The sequence below is a fragment of the Lemur catta genome, chromosome 7 (genome assembly GCF_020740605.2).
Source record: "Lemur catta isolate mLemCat1 chromosome 7, mLemCat1.pri, whole genome shotgun sequence".
Taxonomy (NCBI): Eukaryota; Metazoa; Chordata; class Mammalia; order Primates; family Lemuridae; genus Lemur; species Lemur catta.
Window position 1 is genome coordinate 74578092 of NC_059134.1, and position 23728 is coordinate 74601819.

General features: G+C 39.1%; 1 protein-coding gene across 3 annotated transcripts in view; it reads left to right on the top strand.

Moving 5' to 3' along the window:
- The window catches only part of NELL1 (neural EGFL like 1), a 714969-nt gene that overhangs the window by 342543 nt on the left and 348698 nt on the right, over positions 1 to 23728 (top strand). For all 3 annotated transcript variants that reach the window (XM_045557684.1, XM_045557686.1, XM_045557685.1), the window contains one exon: positions 7257 to 7382. In XM_045557684.1, coding sequence (XP_045413640.1) covers positions 7257 to 7382 — 126 coding nt within the window. The remainder of the gene's footprint in view (positions 1 to 7256; positions 7383 to 23728) is intronic.

Consider the following 23728-nt stretch of genomic DNA (forward strand, 5'->3'; position numbering starts at 1 on the left):
CTGCCCGGGCTAGAGTGAGTGCTGTGGCGTCAGCCTAGCTCACAGCAACCTCAAAGTCCTGGGCTCAAGCAATCCTTCTGCCTCAGCCTCCCAAGCAGCTGGGACTACAGGCATGTTATCACCATGCCCGGCTAATTTTTATATTTTTAGCTGTCCATATAATTTCTTTCTATTTTTAGTAGAGACGGGGTCTCGCTCTTGCTCAGGCTGGTCTCGGACTCCTGAGCTCAAACGATCCGCCCACTTCGGCCTCCCAGAGTGCTAAGATTACAGGCGTGAGCCACTGCGCCCGGCCTAAAATTTTTTAAAGCCTTTATTTCTCAGAGCAATTCTAGTTTCACAGCAAAATTTAAAGCACAGAGATTGCCCATATACCTCCTGCCCCTATACATGCATTAGCCATTATAAACATCCCTCATCAGGGTGATACATTTGTTACAATTGATGAACCTACATTGCTGTATCATTGGCATCCAAAGTCCATAGTTTACCGTAGGGAATCACTCTAGGTGTTGTACATTCTGTGAGTTTGAACAAATGAATGATGACATGTATTCATCATTATAGCATCACACAGAGTATTTTCACTGCCCTAAAACACCACTGACTTTTTATAAGTTCAAATCGAAGATCATATAGGCCCAAACTTTAAAAAGTATCCAGTATGACACAGATAAAAGTATTGATAGTTCTAATATACTAAACAACTGGCTACCACTGCTCTGCTTTTATAGTTGATGATCTCCCCTGTAGATTAAAGTCTGGAAAAAATGCTCTGCCACTTATCTCACCATTCCATGGAGAAGTTTCCCAGAGCATTGCTTTTGTGTGGGTGTCTGTTTGCTCATCCTAGCTGCTCTTAGTTTTCAGGGGAGATGCCAACTCAGTTGACATAGGTATCCAGGAACAGTGTGAGGGCTCAGGTCGTCGTAATAATAATTTCCAGAACCTGTGTCTTGGGAAAGGCAGCTGGGTCATGTGCACCCCAAGTCCACTGTCCCTGAGCTAGCATAGCCACAGAAATTTCCCAGGGACTGTAGCTTTAGGATCTGACTGCCTCATGAATTTAGTCAAGGCCCCAGGCTGCTTTTTGTCCACTGGTGGTGGGGCTAGCTGGAACTCAGGTTTCGGAGCAGAGGATTTCCCTCTGGCCAGGCTATTCTAAATGCTCCCTCTATGGGCACTGACACTGTGTTGTGTTCCCCTGTGCCAGGGTGGCCCTGAGTTCCAATGCAAAGCACCACAATCACCTCACTTTCCTTCCCCTGGGCACACAGATTCTCTCCACGTGGTGTGCTGGGGGGTTGCTGCTGGGGATGAAGGAGAGGTGGTGTAGGCAATGCAAGATTGTCTTTTCTGCCCTCTTGGATGCCTCTTCCCTTGATACGATGTCAAAACCAGGTAGTATCATTGCTCACATGATTTTTGGTTCTTCTGAAGGTGCTTGCTTGTGTGGATAGTTGTTGCATTTGGTGTTCATGTGGAAGGACTATTGCTGGAGGTTTCTATTCAGCCATCTTGCTCTGCCCCCTCTCTGAATTCCCTCATTTTATAAAGAGGAAAACCAAGGTCAAGAGAAAAAAAGTGACTTTTCCAGTACCACAGTTAGCTAATAGAAAAAGCTAGAATAGACCTTGAATCTTAGCTGTCAATCCATGTTCTTGGTCCAACAGTCAGAGTGGAACGGGTATGCTCTTTAGAGTCACACAAACCTTGATTGAAACTCTGCCTGCTGTGTCTGCTGTCCTTGGATGGTTAGGAGTGATGAGATGAGAGGTGCAAAGTACTTGGCACAGAGTATGAGCTCCACAGATACCAGGTTTTTTCCCCCATTCTGTTTTTTTTTTTTTTTAAATTTACACAGGGAGTAGGACATGATTTTTCTTGTCTCCCACCTACATTTAAAACTCCCCAAGTTGTCTTTTTCTAGGAAATTTTTATTTAACAAGGATTAGTAGATCACATCATTTTATTAAGAGACGTCTTTGGCTCTGCTTCTGCCTGCTACCCAGATCCTGCCCTATGCTTTAATGACAGTGATGCCCGAATCAGGTCTGTGTTTGTTGTGAACTCTTATGCAGATGGAGGCTGGTGATATGTGAAGAATCATTACACCACATCAAGTTTCATTTTAAAGTCCATAAGTATACCTTTTAAAACAAAAACAAACTACTTCACAATCCTGGGGAGGGATATAAATCATGTGTTTTTATTACCTCGAAAGACCACAGGAAGATGAGCTCTAATATTTCAAAGGCGACAAGCAATTTATATGAATGAATCGCAATTTAAGCCCCATTATACTTGGGCTGATATATACAATGAGGTTTATAGATGTTTTTCTAACAATATTTAACAACAACAAAAAAAAAAAACTGTAGGCCTTTTTGGTACTACTTTTTAATTCTACAGGAGGCAGTCGATAGTCTTAAGCAATCTGAGTAGTGGCTGTATCAGTCTGTGGGTTCCAGCTGGGAACTGCCTGTTTTGGGGCCTTGGGTCACTGGAGCCTAAGGTGTGAAAGTGTTAGGGTTTGATTTAACAGTGCCAAGGAAGCAGTGATGCATGGGGCAGCATTGCCATTTCAACAGAGAGTGTAATGCCAGGACAAATGTCATGAGTGGCTTTGCACATGGACACTGAATACACATTGTGAGATATCTACCATGATCATAATCGTAAACATAAGATATAGCTACATAATTATTGCATCAAAATATTATTGAGTGTTAGAACTGTCATAGTGAAAACAGTGCCAACTTTGTCTTGAGTCATACTGTTTGGATTCAAACCCAGGTTTTTAGGCTTGCTGATTTTGTGCTTGGACAAGTTACATAATAATCTCTGAGCCTCAGTTTCCTCACCATGACATGGAGATACCTACTTCCTAGGGTAGTCAAGAAGAATAAGTGGAATGACGAGATGCTCCATGTAGAGTACTAGCATAGTGTCTGCCATATAAAAACAAAAGACATTTATTGGGATTTATCAGGTGCCAGGGGCTGTTCCTCGTTTTCCATTATGAGATAGGTACTATTAAGCCTCTTACACATCTTGGTATCAGCCTGGCCTAACGATGTGCTTTTAAGAAATCCATTAATCCCTCCAGGAGATGTCAAGCTAACTGTGATCCTTCCTAGAAAAGCTTTCTGGAGTGGTTCAGATTTTTAGCTGGAGCCTGGATTTGTGTGTGTTCAGCTTCCACCTTGAGGTTCAGCCTCAGGCTTAGCTCTTGTAGTCACCTGGCATTTGTGAATGTCACCATTGCTCAAGAGCCTGGCTTTTGTGAATGCCACTATTGCTCAAGACTGCTCAGGCAGAGCACCATCACCACCTGGGCAAAGGTCAGACACATTTCAGGCCTGTTGTTAGAATCCTCCTTGCTTTGGGCCCACTCAATTTCTCTCTTTGAATGTCAGTTCATTCTTTCATTAGGGAGTTATGTTTTGTGTTTCATAATTATTCATCACCTTCCAGAGCCTTTTGTTTGTGAACAAAAAGCAGCATTTGTCCTAGGCTCATTTTAAAAATCTCAGTTGTTTGCTATTTCTCAAGATTGTTTTCTTTGGATACTCCAGCTCTCTGAAGATGTTAATTGTGTTCTGATTCTCTTTATAATCAGATTTGCTTTTGAAAGACTTTCAAGTCCTCTTGACTGCTGGGTTGTGTCTTTCCTTGACGACTGAGAGGCAATCTTTCTTTTGGCAAATACATTGCCATCGGCCTTCCCCATCCCCTTCCTGAAACATGGAAGTTGCCAATTCCTTACTTTCTTCCATCATCTTGTCTCAAGACAAGCTGGGTAATTCCATTTTGCTTTCTTTCTCCCCTCCCCACCATTTATACCACAAGGTAGTTTTTATATCTGGTGGTTGTACGATGAAGGATAAGCAATAAAGATAAGATTGTGACAATTTAATTTTCTGGTACATTTGTTAACTTTTCACCTTTATTTTGGTGCTATCTTTTTCTGGACTGATACCAGGAAATTATTAGATGTGCAAGAGCTGAAATTACCAATGGTATGAACTGAAAACAACACTTACTCAAAAACATGTCAGCAGAGCAGCAGGAATATATGGCCATGGAGTCCCAGCAACTTGTAGAAAGCAAGGGTTGGGTTAAATCTATGTGAGAAATTATTACCGGGGTTTTCTAACCATCCCCTTGTCTGATTTTTGAAAGTATTTTTATTCAGAGCCTTAGAAGCCTATGGAACAAGGAGCTAGCTTGGCTGGTTTGAATTCAAATAAGCTTGTTATAGCCAAGTAACTCCTTCAAATCTAGATAAGGCATAGGCCTCTCAGCAGTTATACGATGGCCTAAGGGAAATGAGCCGGGAGTTTTCTCTGGGAGGAGATGACAAGGGCCCGTGACAGGAAAACATTCATTGCAGTCAGCAGCCTGGTTGGCAGCTGTGGCCTGTGGACTGGAGATTGAATTACCTCTAAGGCAAGTCCTGACTAGTTTCTCATCTTAAAGAATGTCTGGGCATCCCAGCAGAGTGAGATGGAGTTCAGTGTGGCTGCATCTCTGTGAGTAAAATACCGACATGATTTAGCCTTCAGCGTACCCTGCTCCAATCCATTCTCTTCCCTACAGCCAGAGTGATATTTTAAAAACAGAAATTGGATTGTGCTACTACCCTGATTAAAGTCCAAGCTCCCTCATGTGGCCTACAAGGCCCAGCAGGCTCTGGCCTGAACTTATCTTCCTGGTGTCATTTCAAATAGGCAAAGCTCCTTCCTGTTAACTGGGTCTTCTCAAACACTCTTTTCTGTGTGGCAGGTCATTCCTCTTCCCTTTTCCTGTTTCCCTTCTATTTCATGTCTCCGGTGAAACATCACTTATGTAGAGAGTCCTTCTCTGAGCCTCTCAGAGTAGGTCAAATCCCCTTGGTAAAAGATCTCACATCCTTGGTAGAATTTATGACACATTTCGCCCAATGTCTTACCAGTCTGTGAGGTCCCTGTGTCATTTTGCTCATCCCTCTAGCTCAGGGATTAGTAGAGAGCTAAGTGACAGTCTTAGAATGTACATGACTAAATGATTCTCTTCCTTTCTAACTCTACAGAGACAAAAACTTTGGCCTGTCTAGTCTCCCTTCTGTTTCCCCACCTTCCTTCTCTACCTGATGAATTGCTGTTCATCTTTCAAGATGCAGCTTACTAACATCCTTCTTGGAGATGCCCTTCATAGGCTGTCTCTGCACCAGTCAGGGGAGACTCGATGGCTTAAATCAACAAAGACATATTTCTAACTCAGGCAACACATTCATCGTGCTTGTCTGGTGGTTTGCTCGTCACTCAGGGACCCAGGCTGAAAGAGTCTCCAACTCTATGCTTCCATGATCTCCAAGTTAGGAACAAGAAGATGCAGTAAGCCAGATGTGGGCTCTCAATCGTTCCACCTGGATGTGATGTGCTTCCACTCAGATTTCATGCTCAGCTTTAAACTTCAGCCATACTTAAATTCAAAGAGGATAGGGAAATACTACTGTGCCATGTTCCCCAAAGGAGGAAAACCGGTAATATTTTATGAACAACAGTAATGGTAGCCACCCCCTCTAATACCTGGCTTCCTTTGGTGTTCCCAGCTTCTCACTCGCAGTGGTCTATTTTTCTACCTTCTCATAGTCATGCCAAAGAGTACACATAATCAATAATAACTAAATTACTTCCACAATCTTACTGTCAAGCACACTACTTTTTAATTCCTCCTCTGACTTTTCCAGCTCACGTGTTCTAGTGTCCTCATTGTAATATTTTCTTGCCTCCTTCATGATTCTTGCTGTGGATTGGGTTCCCCACGAGGCAACCTCTGAGATGGAGACTGGCACGCAGAAAGTTGTTGATTGCCTGAGTTATTTCGCTAACCTTTGGTGTTTTGCTCCTGTTTTGTAGTTACAAAAGTCTTACTGTCTGCAGATCTCCTCGTAAGACATCAATTACCCCATAATAACATTTATTTATAGGCTGTTAGATCTTTGGCACTGGAAAGAATCTGATGTTATTTCAGGGTATGTTATTAGGAATTAAATCAATATGCTTTTCTTTTAAAAATAAATAGTTTCTGTACATTATGAATATTAGGACTTCAGTGATTATCTTACTAGAAATACTGTATTTGACAAATTGTCATTTTCAAGGTGCTTTCATGAAGTAACTCATAGTGAATAAGAGATGGACTTCTGAGTTCAAGTCCCAGGCATGACTTCGAGCCAGATATTTAACTTCTCTAAGCCTCAATTTTCGAGACTATAAAATGGGAGTAGTGTTTGTATTTTGCCCATGGAATTGCATGTGGATTAAAATAGTTAATGCCTTTAAGATAGAAAGCATTACGTTCAGAACTGACCCTTAGGAAAAACTGATGCAGATACTGGGACCCACAGTCGTTAAAAGCAAGTCAGAGGCCATGAACTAGCAGAACCAGAACTAGAGCTCACATTTTGGATGTAGGATTCCAATGCTGTACTCATGTCTCTCTCTCCATAACCATCACATGTAAGCAGTCTGAGTAAAAAGACCTACAAATCCATTTTTGTACATAATCTCCAGAAAAGACCAAACTCTGTATTTATGGTTATAGATTATTTTAATCCCTATCACAAACTTTTATGAGAAAGCAGGCGATACTCTGACCTCCATCCCAAAGAGAATAATAGCTCTTGTTGAATTAGCTCATTATTCTATCACATGGGATAAATCCCCAGGTCAAGGGTTGAAAAACGTTAATTTGCATCAGATGACAGCTGCTGTTTGTATTCACAGTACAGCATGGGAGAAACTGGTTATACCATCATTTTGTAACAGATGGATTAAAGCATGTCTTAGTAAGACACACAAGCAGAGAGGGGCTGATTCCCTTGATATCTGTGATAAAAGCTGTACTATGTACAGTGGACACCTAATAAATATTAATTGGTATCAATTCAGTGGACACAGAACTCTTTGATTTTGGACATTTAAATAGAGTATCCACCTCAGTAAGAAATTAATAGTAGTAGATTCAGTCTTCATACTTCTTGGATTCTTAACTGTTGTGTCTCACCATGCATGTTTCTAGAAATGTTTTCAGCTCAGGATGGGGGATATAAAGCACCAGCTGAATTTGCACTTAAGCTTTTGTGTTCAATGCATCTTGCTTTTCCTCTTGACTTCGATGGGCATTCACTTTTTGTAGTTTCACTGAAAGATGATTACACTCTGGTTCCATTTTTTGACTAACCTTGACATTTTTTTTTCCTCCTTCAGATATTGATGAGTGTGCCGCTAAGATGCATTACTGTCATGCCAATACTGTGTGTGTCAACCTGCCTGGGTTATATCGCTGTGACTGTGTCCCAGGATACATTCGCGTGGATGACTTCTCTTGTACAGGTGAGCATTAAGAAGCAACATTCATGTCATTTGACCACTTTTTAATGGAATTGTTTGATTTTTTTCTTATTGATTTGCTTGAGTTCTTTGTAGACTTGGTTATTAGCTCTTTATCAGATGTATAGCATGTGAATATTTTCTCCCATTCTGTAGGTTGTCTGTTCACTCTGTTGATTGTTTCCTTGGCTGTGCAGAAGCTTTTTAAATTTAATCAAGTCCCATTTATTTATTTGTGTTGTTGCTGTGATTGCTGTTGGGATCTTCTTCATAAATTCTTCGCGTAGGCTGGTATCTACAAGAGTTTTTTCCAAACATTTTCTTCTAGAATTCTTATGGTTTCATGTCTTAGGTTTAAGTCTGTTATCCATCTTGAATTAATTTTAGTGAGTGGTTTAGTGAGTTTGGAAAGATATCCCAAGTGCCCATCAATTCATGAGTGGATTAATACAATGATATGCATATCATGAAGTAATACGCAGCCATTAATAAAATGAATTAATACCTGTAACAATCTAGATGGAACTGGAGACCATTCTCCTAAGTGAAGTATCACAAGAATGGAAAAACAAACACCACATGTACTCACTAACTGAACAGTGCTCATGTACACTGATGGAAGTAAAACAATGGCAATCAAGCAAGTGGGAGAGAGGAGGTGGGGATCGGTGATTTCACAGGTATCATGTACACTATCTGGGTGATGCGTACCCTTATAACTTTGTCTCAAGCAGTACAGAAGCAATCCATGTAGCCAAAACATTTGTACCCCCGTAATATTCTGAAATAAAAAAGAAGCAGTGTTGTTTTTCTGATTCATGCATTCTGTGTACCATATCTGTGCCATTACATTTAGCTCCTAGTGTGCAAAGTACTATTTCTACCTAAATTGTTGTCTTTCATTATTTCATTCTCACCTTTTAAGAAAAAAGCAATAATTAAAAAATGTATCTGCATAATTATATTTTTTTCTCCTAGTATTTCTGCCTGTGTGTGCACATTCATACATGGGGTGTGTGGTTTGAAATTGAAGACCCAGTTGCCTATAGTAACACTGAGGGACTTGGATATATCAGTTCTAAAAATAGAAAGTATCAAACTATTTTCTTTCCATCAGGATGAAATGTTTTTGTAGTTAAGAAAATGTATTTTGTTTCCATTGGGAGAGACAAAGATTAGATTTAAAGGAGGGACAGAGTAGTTGGTGGTCAAGGGTTGAGCATATGGGAGCCAATCAAGAATATTTTGATTAATATATGCTTATTGTAAATTTTCCACCCCCTCTCTCTATATCACTAGGCTCGGCACTAAAGTGGTCCCTGCCTCTGTGTGAGCGGTGCTGGTTTTGCAGGGCATTTGTTTTGGGGTTCCAATATATTTCCAATCATGTACATAGGGACCTGAACAGTAAATTGGCTAAGGGTGGGAAAAGATTCTAGGTCTTTCTTCTGTTGGATCAAACGTAGTTAAATGCCCAGTCTGCAACCTATAATAAAAAGGCCATTGGGACCCAAGATTTCAGTCATGTTATGCCTTTCCCTGACTCTTACATCGTTCTTTGTCCTAATGACATTGGCATACAAAAACTGCATTCTTCATTCAGAATATAATGCCACTCTTTTCTTAATGTATTTTTTCCGAATGACTTTTTCAGAAGTGCAAAAAGTTGCAGAAGTTAAGGAGACGTGTTAGTATGTCCAAATTTCTTTGCCATTGATTGTTGGATATTTTTAAGTCACCATTCTTCAGCTGAGTGGCTGGAGAGATCAGATTGGTGCAGGTTTCTGAGGGTCACACGAGGCCAAACGTCATGTATCCATCTTTCACATATATAAGTAAAATTCCTAGGAAAACAGGAGACAGATTGCATAAAACATGGCATGCTGGGATCTAAATATTTTAAAGGGTCAAAACTATTTTAGGCCTATAAACAAACACAATCTAAAAAGCTGTGAAGTTATAGGTGATTGTCACACTGTTCTTAATAGTAAATTCAAGTCTTAACTTATTTTAACCCTAAGATTGAAACCAGTGAATATCCTCCCAGCACTAGGACCCCACATTATGAAAGTCAATAAACCTTAATTAAGGCCCTGCTGTGTGGAAGACCTTGTTGAAAATCTATCAGAATGCTTGCCTCTGCTCTGATGTCCTCACTGAGGAAGGAAGGTAAGAGCTGGTGCCCGTGGAATGCCTATTAAGGACAGGTGGTCTGCCTGGTGGTGTATACATGGAACAAGATGAAAAATGTGTTGTCTTAAGAACTGGCTCCAGAATTACTTTTAGAAAAGGGAGTTGTGTTGTTTGGAACAAAAGGCAAGGAAGGGTATGGGGTTATCAGTGGGAACCCAAGCACCCCTCCCCCACACGAGAAAGAGTAAATAACTCTTCAGGAAAAAAAATCTATATAACACACACATAGTTTTGGTTTCATGTATTTTGCCTCAGAGGGAACATAAAAGACAGAAAGAACAAAAGAGGGAAAAATAAAAAGGAAGGGAGAGGAACCAGCCAGAGAGTAGAAGGCTGGGTGCTGTGGAGGAATGAGGACTGGTGAAAACCACCTAGTGGGAGGATAGCTAAAAGGATTTGTAAGAGAAGGAATATTTAATGTGAGGCTTTTCCATTGTTTTGCTATGCACTAAGTAATATGAGTTTTCCTCATGACCCTCAAATCTTTGGTAAAGTCTCCCCATCCTGAATGCCTAGTGAGAACCATCCCCCCCACCCCACATAGAATGTAAGTTACCATGGTGAACAGCAGAAATGGTACGTGTGTGGGATGTTGGGACCACAGAGGTAGAAGGAACCGTTACAGAGGAACCATTCCTATGCCTTCTCCTGTCCTCCCCACAGCACACACTTACACACACACACACACACACACACACACACACACACACACACACACACACACACACACACACACACACACACACACACACACACACCCACCCCTATCACCACTGCCTCCTCTCAGGAATTTCAGAAATCTTGATGAGGACTTTGGACTTCCATAGGTCACACAACAGGTAAGATCTTTTTCTTTAACAAGCCTTCCTTTGATCCCAATTCCTCCCAGCCTACTGCCCCATTTTCTGCTTCTCTTCACAGCAAAACATCATTTATCTGTGGTTCTTGTCTTCATTTATACTTACTCGCCTCACATACCCTCCTCATCTCCTGCCCGTTCCACAGAGACTACATTTATTAAGGTTACCCGTGAACTCTGTTTTGCTAAATGCAGTGTTCTTATCTCAGCAGCATTTAGCAGAGCTGACCACACCTTCCTCTTTGAAACACATTCTTTTCTTGGCTTTGGTGACCTTTGGTTTTCTTTCTTTCTTTTTTTTTTTTTTCCATTATTTTTTTATTCTTATTTCAGCATATTGTGGGGGTATGAAAGTTTAGGTTATGTGTATTGCCGTTGCTCCCCCCACCCCCAGTCAGAGCTTCAAACGTGTCCATCCCCTAGGGTTTTCTTTCTATGTCACTGGCCACCGCTGCCCAGTATCCTTAGCGGTTCTCCTGCTGCTGGCATTTTAAAGGTTAGAATGCCCTAGGGCTCTGCTCTGGACCCCCTTCCTGTTTACCTATAGATTCTTTTTAGATGCCTTCATCAATCTTAGGACTTTAACAGCATCTCTATGCCTGTAACTAAATTTCTATGTCCAATTATAGTCTTTCTCCTGAGCTTCTGAATCATATATTCAACATGACATCTACATGTAGATGTTTCATAGGCATTTCAGACTTAACATGTAGAACACAGAACCCTTGATTTCCTGCCACTTCTGCAAACCTCCTCCTCTTTCACTTTTCCCCATCCCAGCTAATGAAAGCACCATCTACCCAGTTTTCCAAGCCAAAAATCTAGGGATAATTCCTTTCTCTCCCTAGGGGTTATACTTGACCACCCGTCCACACTCAGTCCATCCACCTGTCTTGTTGATGCCACTCTCCATACCCTGTCCTGAGTCTGTCCCCTTCTGTCCACATCCTCCATTACCATCCTAGCAGACTCAGCCATGGCCACCACGCTGGACTGTCTGCTCCAGTCTTGTTCCACTATAACCCTTTCTTCACATAGCAGCCAAGCATTTTTTTTTTTTAAACAGAAATCATTATGACTTTTGACTGAGTCCAAATTTTACAGAACAAATCCTTTTAATAAAGGTGTTCTGTGAAGTTTGGATTTGGTTGAGGGAACACATTTGGGGATCTGGAGGGCCCCATGTGGCCTTGAGGCCACAGGTTCCCCACCCACTACTCCCTCTTGTCCATTATGAGATGACCACCTGACTTTTGTCTTTTATCCCATTTAACAAGCTTTTTTCTGCATTAAGACCTTTTCACGAGCTGTTGCCCTTCTTGGAAGTCTTTTCCTCTTGATATCTGTATAGTGGGCTCTTTATTGTCATTAAGACTTCAGCCTAAAAATGATCAACTCAGAGAGGCTTTTCCTGATCAATATGAATAGCCACCCATTGTTTTTTTCTGTCATACCACCTGATTTTAATTCTGTGAATATTACTTATCATGATCTAGAATTTTTCTGAATATATTAACATAATCATAATCACTTAAAACTATAATAATAGTGATGTTTTTCCTCTGTCACTTTCCACTAGAATGTAAACTCCTAGAGCAAGGACCTATTTCTTTTTGTTCTCTACAACATCTTGACTGCTTAGAACATTGCCTGGCACAGAGCAGTGCTCGATAAATACTTGTTGAATGAAAGAATGCATAAATCTACTTGACCTTTGGAAAATTATTTTTCAAAACCTGACTTATAAAAAACTGCTCATATCTGTCATAACTACAGGTTATAATGAACATCAACTAATGTAATATATGTGAAAACATTTAGCTTGGCATTGTTATCCATGAGCTTAGGATGTTCTGCAGTAACAAACAACTCTAAATATGAGTGACTTGAAATAACAGTTTTATTTCTTGCCTCTGCTGTTTGTCTACCACTGATTACGGGTGCTCTGCTTGTCATAATTCCTTTGGGGAACAAGCTGATGGAATAGTCACTATGGTAAACACTGTCAGTCACCAAGATGGGGAAAAGAGACCCTGGAGCGTCCTCCATCAGCCACTAAATGTTCTGATCAGACAGTGTCACGTATCACTTCCAGTCACAACCCATTTACTAGAACCAGTCACTAGTCCCATCCAACCACAGAGGGACTAGGAAAGGTAGTCCCACCACGTGCCTGGAGGGGTAGAGAACCAGATATATTTAGTAAATCATGACAGTGAGTAATGTAATGACTGATACTTCTCAGACCAACAAATATAGTTTCTTCTGACGTGAGGAGGTGTTGATTAAGATAACCTTGTTTCAAAGGCAGTTCACAATGTAGGTAGGTAGTCTCAAAAATAATGATAATATTGAGCACATTGTATTGTGTGCTATGATGGAAATACAAACAAAATACAATTTTAAAAAGGCCCTTGATTGCAAATATGGAGCTTTTGGAATGTTTTTTGTGAGCCAGGGGAGCTATTGGAATTTACTGAGGCATGTTAGCATACAATGGCTGGATTAGGTTAGAGGTTTTATAGTGGAGAGCTAAGAGACAAGCTTTCTCCTGGGCAATCATTTCTTCTCCAGGCCAGATTCAAGGATCTTCATTAAATGCTTCATTGTAAGCTTCAGTCTCTGAACTATGAAATTGTTGTCCTGAAAATAAGCCTGTTAGGCCAAATGTGCTGTGTTTTCCACAATAAATCATATTCCTACCTCTAATCTCAGCCATTTCTTTATTAGCAAAGATGACTTCTTCCGCCAAATGGTTATTTTCTTATGTGATAAATGAGGTATATATAATAGATATCTGCCACTATAAGGCATCTTTTCAAATGTTTTATTTCCAGATGACAATTTACCAGGAGAAATTGTCAGGCCTAATTGCATCCTTTGTTTGCCCTGAGATCCTGATACAGCATTTCCATCATTGACATTCACTTATTTCCAAAGATCATTCTCGACTCTGTCTCAATTAAATTAGTACCTGCTGCCACTGTTCAGTTGGTTTTCCAACAATGTCAAGGCCATATCTTTTTTACCTTTATTTTGCTGGTGTATGTCATATCACTTTGACACTAACTGTTAGAGGTCAGTAGTCATACTAAAAAATTCTTTTCAACCAAAAATCAATAAGCCTAGAGTTAAAGAAGATATAACAGCTTTGATGATACATTGATTTAGTGATCAATCGATTACTTCATTCATTCATTGTTTCATTGATGTATCCAATATACCATTAGTGTCTGTCATGAGTGTTAGGAAATATAGCCACCAAGATTAGTGAAAAATGACCTCTATGCCCAGGGAGTTCTTGGTTAATGAGTAAACATCTTCAAATGAGAAAACTCAAATGTTTATTCACCATCAAAAATAGTTTGCCCAATCAATCCCTCTTCAAGATCTTAGCAGAGTTTAGATAATTATTGACTGTTTAACCCTGCATAGTTGTTACTCCTTGACAAGTTTCAAAGAAAGAACCAGAAAATAGCCTTTCTCAATTCTGTGCTGCCAGCAAGGGTCCTTTCAGAAGACTGCACCTAAGACAGCAGATGCTAAGCATGATGCTAGAGGAGAAAGGCAATGCATTAAACAGAAAAAAACTTTAGCTTTTACACAATTTCTTCTCTTGCTAAAAATTGAAAAAATATATTAATATCTCATGGGATAATAAAGCTCCAAGTTCAACATTGAGAATAATTATCTAGAACTTAAAAAAGTGTGCTTCAACTTAATCAATACCCCTGGGGGCTGAGGGTTCTATGACTTGACTGTGTGTTATATATGAAGCTCTTACTTTTTTCTAGGAGTTTCCCTTGCCTTTAAAAGGGTGAAATCTGAAGCGTTTGGCCTTGGCCTTTGACACTGGGGGAGAGAGATTTTGTCTTGGAATTTGTGTGTGAGTCAAAATCACTTTGTCTCCTGCAAGAGATCGCTGAGTTGCTCTTGCTCTTTTATGAATTTTGAAATGGGAGGAGTATCTGAAATTGAGATTCGGGGGGTGGCTTTTCTCTCCCCATACTGTTTTGGAATAGTCAACCCACTTGATTTATTGGCCTCTGACTTTCATTTATCCCCAGTTCAACTCCCCATGGTTTGGCTGCTTGATAAGTCATTATCATTAGATACGCAGGCAGTTTTAAAGGAGGGTACTTGTGATTTACAACAAAAGCATGCAGCAATAAGACAGATACTTGACAGTAATGGGTAAGCATTCATTTTTATGCCAAAAACTTCCCATGAAGGTAAGAAATAAAGGGAACAAGTGAGGTAACAAATATCCCATGTGATTTCTATTACCTTGCTAAAAGGGTTTTTATTTTCTTGATATTGGCATGGAAGAAACCTTGAGAAGAAAGTATATGTTTGAAATACTCAGAGCAAGCTTAGTTAAAGAGTTAGGTATAGTCTATTAATTTAATGGTTTGAATTAAGTACTCCATAATGAAAAGAGGTTAGGCAACAGTTTAAATGCTTTAGGAATAAAAGTTAGCTTTTAGAAATTTTAGGCTAATTCTTTGGAATATGCTTTCTTCCCAAGGTTGAAGAAATACAGAACATTTTTAAATATGAGATAACTCAAATTTTCTCATTGAAAAGATTTATATGAAATCATGCTAAACTAGAACATTCTTCAACCTGATTGAGCAAGGTAGTAAGTAATCCACTGATTATCTTTATCTTTTGGGCACATACCATGTGCTAGTGTTGGAATGCTTGTCTTTGTTTACTTTTGGCCGTCTGGCAGCCTTAAGGAACAAGGAACAATTGTTACAGGACAATTCGTTGGCTATCTGTCTCAGAAGAGGTGATAGTGTTATAAGAATGAAACAGGGGCCAGGGGTGGTAGCTGATGCCTGTAATCCTAACACTGTGGGAGGTAGAGACAAGAGGATCACTTGATGCCAGGAATTCTCAAAAAAAAAAAAAATTAGCCGGGCGTGGTGGCACTTGCCTGTAAGTCCCAGCTACTTGGGAGGCTGTACCAGGAGGATCACTTGAGCCCAGGAGCTTAGGAGCTTGAGGTTGCAGTGAGCTATGATCATGCCATTGTACTCTAGTCTGGGTGACAGAGTGAGACCCTGTCTGAATAAAAAAAAAAATAAAAAAAAATGAATGAAATAGGTCTCAGGCCTCTAGATCATTACTTTAGTAAAATGATGTTATGTCACATTCTTTATAAAATGCAAAACTATTTTTTGTTTATTAAAAATATCAGAAACCATCTATTGATAATTGCTATATTGGACAAGAGTCAAAATATGACATTTACTTTTGGATATTCAAAACCCACCTAGAAGGTCTGATTATAGTTATGAGATATTTGCCTTGAGTTTCTTTTTGCTTGGATGGAATTTCCCTCTTTTTATTTCTTCCCTTCATTTAAGTAGATAGTTGGCTCTATTACCCTCCTTCCTCCCCTATCTCACAGAGGAAGAATATGATTGTACCAAAGGCAGGATTCCCAAATCCTAATTGTTTAGGGTAGAGATTCTCAATCCTCACCTCAGGGTAGAATCACTTGGGGTGTTAAAAAAAAAAAAGTTGATGCCTAGGATTTACCCCTATAAACTTTTATTTTTGTTTGGTCTAGGATTGGAAACTGGCTTCCTAGTTTTGTTCGAATGTAATTTTAATATACAGTTAAGGTCGTGAGCCACTGCTTTAGTATAGAACAGAGAGGGTTGGAGAATATTAGAGGGGAATGCAGAGGGGGAGGAATTGCCCTCTGTATTGGGGACTAGAAAAAAGATTCTCTTGAACTGGTGGTGAGAGACATGGAGTTGGGGAGGTCATGAAAGCAGAGACTTGGATGGTTCCTGGGGGAATAGCCTTGCCTCCAAAGTTGCACTGTGAGATATGTAAGACTCTGGATGGAGAAAGGCTGCAAGGTGTCTCTGCAGGGGGGGCCTCATAGGGACATCCTGAATCTTTAACTATGACATGGCTGCTGCAGTGCCCGGAAGAGCCCTAAAGACAAATGGGGCATCTCCATGGTGACCTGTGTGTTCCATGCACTGAGGACCAGCTAGTTTCTTCTCTGCCAATGCCTTGATCATTTGGAGTCTCCTAGAGCCATGACACAATCTGATAGCAATGGGGAACACTCAAAATGGCCGAGACTTTTCAGCTATCCCACTATGCTGCAAAATAGGAGTTCAGAATCATTCGTCAGATTGTATTGAAGGAATTATAGTACATTTCATTACTTGTACAGCTGTCTTTGTGGCTATGCTTCTCTACCCATCACATGTAAATAAAGTGAAGTCAATAAAAGGAGAAAGCAGGGTAAAATTAAGAGTTCCTTCTAAAGGGGATTATGGGATGAAAATTTATGGAAAGTTTGTTTTTCCAGGCCAATTTTGGCTTCCATATGTCCTATTAGAAAAGCCAAAGACCAAATATTTATTGAATTTATTAATAGTAGTGTTAAAATAATGCTAAGGTTTATTAAACCCAGCAAATATATCTTAAGGAAAATAACAAAGGGCATTTACATTGAAATTTCATGATGAAAATAAGTCTGAAGGACATGTCCACTGTTTGGCTCTGTTGGGTTTAAGTGGGGAGTTTCTTTTTGTTTCAGTATGTATTGTGAAGTATCTGAACCATGTTGGCTGCTGCAGAATAAGCAGGATAAATGATGGAGCTTGTCCCTAGGGTGTTTGTGCACAAACCTATTAAATACTGTGTTGTCCTTGACCCAAATTCTTCATAAAAGGCTTGTGAATATTTCTGTACACTCTCTTGTTGGAGTTGTGCATTCAGAATCACAATTAAGCTTTCACATAAAGAAAGAGTGTGATTAAGGGTACTTTGGCACTTACAAAACTGTTGAGGCTAGTCTTGCAGCCTCCCTATATCCACATTCAAGTCACACAATGACTGGACATTTCTAACAACATAGTGTCATATATTATTTTCTTTATTTCCATCTTAAAGACACAGTACCTGCATATAAATAAATAAATAGCCATACTTTTCTACAGTATAGTGAGGTGTCTTAAAATTTGGTTTACTTTCTCTAAGATAATTAAGAATATCTACTACCCATTCTTTGACCAGAATGAAAGCTCTGAATTCTCATGGCTCAATTCTAGTGTATAAATTCTACTGGTTGCCAGATTTGACTAACGTCACTCCTTTTCTCCGTGAATTGGAAAGCCATTTGACTTCTCTGCTTCTTCATCAGTATCCACCATATATTCTCACAAAGTTGTTACAGGATGAAGTGGAACAATGTGTGTATATCAGTTTGGGTGATTTTAGCTTAAAGAATGAAAACCAAACTAAAAACAACAAATGATTCAAGTGGCTTAAATGACAAATTCTGATATAACACAAAGTCTGGAGGGACACTTTTTTTTCAGAATTAATTCAGCTGCTCCATGACATCTTCAGTGACACAGATTCTTTCCAACTTTTCTGTATTTCCTGCATGATAGTTTTGGAACTTGATCTAGCTCTGCTAGGCCACGAAATGGCTGAAATAACTCTAAGCATTGGGTCCTGACTTGACCATGCCCCACAGTCAGAAGGGAAAAAAGAATTCCCTTCTTATAGTCCCTTTTTTAAGACAGGATAACTTCATTAGAGGCTGCATCCCAGCAGATTTGTTTTCATGTACCATTGAAATAAATAGTTTGATCTGTCTATTCATAAAATGTATCTTGGAAAGATAAATGGAATTACTTTGAATCAAGATTGGTCTCCTGGTGTTAGGGCAGGTCCCAGCTTCTTTTGTAGTACTTGGCTAACTTACCTCTAAATAAAATGTGGGCTCTTTTGTCAAGGAAGATGTGTGCCTGTGTGTGTGTGTGTGTGTGTGTGTGTGTGTGTGTATAGATCCACAATTGTATAGGCAACTGACAGCATCTATTAGAGTATATTAAGAGCTTTGAAAACAGTTTTTAAAGCTTAGGAGTAATCAAAAGAAATGCAAATTAAAATGACAATTAGTAATTATATTAAATTTATGTACGTGACTATCTCTGTGTAGCTATATAGATAGACATTATGTATTTACATATATGTCAATCACCCATTTCTGGAAATGGTTCAGGAGACAGTCACTTTCATACGGTGCTGATGGGAATGTAAACTGATACAGCCTTTCTTGAGGGTAATTTGATAGTATCAAAAGACCTAGAAATGTTTATTTATAGTAACTTATGCCAAGAAAATAATCAGTCAACAATTATTTATGTAAGAAGATTTTCATTGTGACCATTTATTCTGTCTATTATTTATAAGAAAAAACAGAAAGCAGCCTAAATATGAACTAATGGAGATTTTATTAAACAAATTATAATATATATATATATAGTGGAACAAAATACAAATTAAAATCATGCTTAAAAGACTACTCAGTATCAATGGCAAATTCTCATCATATAGTATGGTATGATTTAAGCCAGTATGTATGTTATTTTACAATTAAAATAATAAATGAATAGAAATTATGTTTGGATATACACACACTCACACACAAATGTAAATATAGACACACAGAAACACAGATAAGGTATATTCCTCCCACCCACTTTCCAAATAAATAGGAGCAGAAGATATCTCTGAGTGAATGATTATACATGATACTTTTCTTCGCATTTTTATGTATTTTCCAAATTTTCTATGGAAAGGAATACAATGTAAAACCTGCATTATATTTTATCATCAGAAAAGGTTATTAAAATATAAGAAAGCAGAAAATGTTAGAGAAAGGTGACATTGAGTTTTTTCTCCAAAGTCTCCTAAGCATTATCCCACTGAATTAAACAAAAATTAAATGTTTATGACTTGGTAGTGCTAATGCCTTTCATCTTTAGTGACACAGATTATAGGTCTGAACTAAAGAGATTAAAAGCAGTGGCTCTGCTTCATAATGTTCCTGGAGAATTTCAATGGCCAGCATGGCAATTGAAGAACACTTGCAATTATGATGCCGTCTTAGTCCATTCAGGCTGCTATAGCAAGGTAACTTAGGCTGGATAGATTATAAACAACAGAAATTTATTCCTCACAGTGCTGGAGGCTGGTAAGTTTAAGATCAAGGTGATGGCAGATCTGGCGTCTGGTGAAGGTCTGTTCCTCGTAGATGATGTCTTCTTGCTGTGTGCTTACGCTGTGGAAGGGGTGAGGGATCTCTCTGGGGTCTCCTTTATAAGAGCACTAATGACCTAATCATCTCCCAAAGGCCGCATCTCCTAATACCATCACTTTAGGGGTTAGGATTTCAACATATGAATTTTTAGGGAACAGAATGTTCAGACCATTGTAGTTGCTGTTTTCCTCTTTTGAGCAGGTCCTACTGCTTTGTCTCTCATAAGCACATTATACAGATTTCCAGAATCAAGGAAATTGGTCCAGATTTTTCTGGATTGGGGCCAAGACAAAGAGGGGATACTAAGGGGAGACAGAAAAGACCCAGTATTTCCTTAGTAAGGCAACCACTGAATAAAAATAAGGCAACATAGATTCTAGTCCTGCCTCTGCCACCAGCTCACTGAATAAATGTCACTGGGTCAACATTTTTCCTGGACTTAAAAAGATTAAGGTTTAGCTCAATGATTTTTAGTCAGAGGAGCTGGGATTCTAAATAATGTTTCTTTAGAAAAGAGTTCAGCTTCTTAAAAAAAAAGATAATTTTACAAACTATTACTGTTCTAACTCTGTGATTCTATAAGATATGGTTCTTGACCTCTAGGATATTATGGTCTCTTTGGGAGACATAAAATTTACATTTAAGGAGAATAATTTTATAGAGCACATAACTGACTGCTAAATTGTGAGGTACGAGCAATACTTAGAAAAGAGCATTGGTACTGGGAGAAAGGACACTAATTACCAACTGGTAGAGAGAATGCATTGTCCACCCTTCCACAGGGCATCTGAAATGGGGTTGAGTTTGATGTTAGGTGGGAGTTGACGTAAGAGTGCATTGAGAAGTAATGGGGTACACGGTACTTGAGAAATAGATCCATCTCCCTGTTCATTGATCTACAATACGACCTGCAGGTGGCCTGTGTAGAAATGGAAAGAGCAAAGGGCTCTGGATCAGGCAGTCCTGAGTTTCTGCCCCAACTCGGGCATTTTATTAGCAACATCAACTAGAATCAACTTCAGGGAAATGGACACATCTTCCTCCCAGAATCTTATGAGAGGTAAACAAGAGAATATTTGTAAAGTGTTTGGAAAAGGGCTCAGCACAAAGTAAACGCTCAATAAATGTTAGCCATTACTATCTCTGCTTTGCAGTCTGAGGAGTCTAACTTGAGGTGCCGGGAGGTTAAGGAACTTATGCCTAGCCATAGGCTAGAACGTGACGGAGCAGAGATGGGAAAGCAGGCCTTCTAAACAGAGACTTAAACACAACCTCTATCAGAGCTCTTTCGAGGATATCTTTAAAGTGCTAACGGAATGTACTTAGCGAACAACAGCCTTTCTTAAAAGGAAAGAAATAGGCTGGGGCTTGGGACCAAGAGCATCGTATTAAATGCACAGCTCTGCCACCTGCAAGCTTTGGGATCCTGGGCAGATTTCTTAAGTGCTCCATGTCTCAGTTTATAATACCAAGGGAGAAGGTTGGGTTTTAAGGTTTAAACATAAGAAAGAGCACAAGCTGATGACTGATTCGGCACTCAGTATTCAAGCCCTAAGACCTGTTTACCAAATTTCCTCCTTCTCCATCTCCTTACTGAGTAGCTCTTAAAGTACTCAAAAGGACAAGGCATTTTAAAATACATTTAGAAAGCTACTTGTCTCGAGAGTCTATGGGTACAGTGTTCAGATTCTCTGGGAACATGAGCCTGCAGTCAGACACTTTAGGCTAATGGGTTAACAAAAAGACTACTTAATGTGAGGTGGACTTCACAACAGAGTTTATAACTAGCAAGGAATACATTTCTTTAAGTAAAGAAAAACATCGCCTTCTGGAGTCATTAGTCTGTGAGTTGCTGTAGAACAGAGCTTCGGAATATGCCCTGTAAACTCCCTTTAAAAAGTTAAGTTTGTTCCCTGAGAAGGGAAGCCCCTTAAACTGTGAACACCTTTTGTATTTATCAGGTCTTCTGGCTGGCATCTAGCTAGTCCTTAAGGGTGGTCATAGGACAAATTGTTTTCAAGAGATGGATGGAAGGTCAGAAGTTTGGTCTATGTTGGACACTAGGATGGGGTCTTTGACGCTCAGGAAATGTCCTTAGAGGACATTTGAAGCGCACAGAGAGGCATGTAAAGAAAACAGCAAGTTTAATAAAATTATAAAAAGATTTTTCCTAATCATAAAAGTAGTATATGAATGCTACAGTAAGATTAAGATAGTTAGAAGAATAAGAAGAAAATAAAAAACATCCATAGTTTAACCCTGTGAAGATAACCTCCATTAACATTTTAGAGTATTTATTCTTAGTTGGTTTTCCATGCCTACATTCTCCATTGTGGAAATCACGCTGCCAGTTAATATTCTAATTTTTTTAAATTTTATTTCATGAGTGTTGCCCAAATTAGTAAACTTTCTTCAAAAATATAATTTTCTGTGGTTGAAAATATTCTCTCATATGGATACATCATCATAGCTTTAATATTAGAGAAGGATTAACATCCAGTTACCTTTCTGTCTTCATTTGGTTTTATTAGATACGTGCATTTTTTTTCTTCCTCTATTACGATGATGATCAGTTGGATAAAGAATGAGTCACAGTATAGGGCTCAGACCAGCCCCACAGGGAATGTACACCCTTAGGGACCCATAGTGGGGGAAGCATCATAGTTTCTCTGATGTTTTCCATTTAGGAACATTGTAGGGAAAAATAGGCTAAAGAGCTGTGTAATGTTAACAAATAACTTTGTGTTGTAAGGACCTCACATAATTACTTTACATAAAAGCACTTTGTAACTAGATCCTGGCACTCCATTGAGACCCTGCCTGTTTTGGAGATATGATTTTTAAATTTGTATTTTCTTATTGGATTATTCGTTCTTTGAAATTTAAAGAGTATTTCCTCAATCAGCTAGCACCGCCCCCTCCCTGCCCTTTGGCATTACTTTTCCCATTCTGATTGATAAGTTGAATGTAGGGAAAGCATTTAAAGTCTCAGGAGTTTCAAATAGCTGGGATGATAGAAACATATAAGGCATCAGAGAATATCTTCAAATTAAAGTCATTTGATTTTGAATGTTGATGAACTGTTGAAGAAATATGCCTGGAGCCATCTTGCTTGTGAATTATCAAAAACTTTAGGGTATTTTCTCATTAAGAGAGCTATGCCCCCCACAAGCAGGTATTTATTTGATTTGGTTTTAATGAAAATGTGACATTGATCACAAGAGGCAGACATTATCCTGCCTATCAGCATGAAAGAGGGTGAGGGACAATTGTTATCTCAGCTAGAGAGTGTGTGGCACTTAAATGACTGTTAGGTCACAGCCAGCCAGGCTGAGTGGCACACAGTGCAGCAGAGAGAATTAAGTGATGATACACGCTGTAATGCTTTCCTTGGCCTCAAACTGTTTATCTTTTAGGGGCAGGTTGGAGCTGCTCGCAGCATTGGAGCCAAGCCCATGAGGGAGATCAGAGAGTAATGCTCTTTATCGAGTCTTAGGATTTAGAAAACTGACAAATCACAATGTAGCACTCACATGGTGTCATGCTTACCTCTCAAACATTTACTCCATCACTATCTGGACAAGATATATTTTATTTCATCTTTTCTCCTAGCTCTCTTTTCATCTTGACTCTCTACTCTTTGGTGCATTATTACAGCTTTTCTCTTTGAATCTTGTTTCCTTCACCATTCATATTTGATTCATTAATGTGTATATGTGTGTTATCATGCATGACTGAAGCTGACTAATGATGGTCTAAATGAGAGATTAAAAATGCTATGAAACGGAAAACAACAAATGTTGGTGAGGATGTGGAGAAATTGGAACCCGTGTGCGCTGTTGGTGAGAATGTAAAATGGTACAGCCATTGTGGAAAATAGTTTGGTGGTTCTTCAAAGAATTCAAGATAGGAAAAAAAATTAAAAATAGAATTATCATATGACCTGCCAATTTTGCCCCAAAGAATTGAAAACAAGATCTTGAAGAGCTATTTGCACACCCATATTTATAGCAGAATTATTCGCAATAGATAAAATGTAGAAGTAACCCAAGTATCCATCAATGTGTAAATGGATATGCAAAGTGTAACATAGACATACAATGGAATATTATTCAGTTTTAAAGAGGGGAATTCTGACACATGCTATAATATGGATGAAACTGGAGAACATTATGGCAACTGAAACAAGCCAGGAACAAAAAGAAC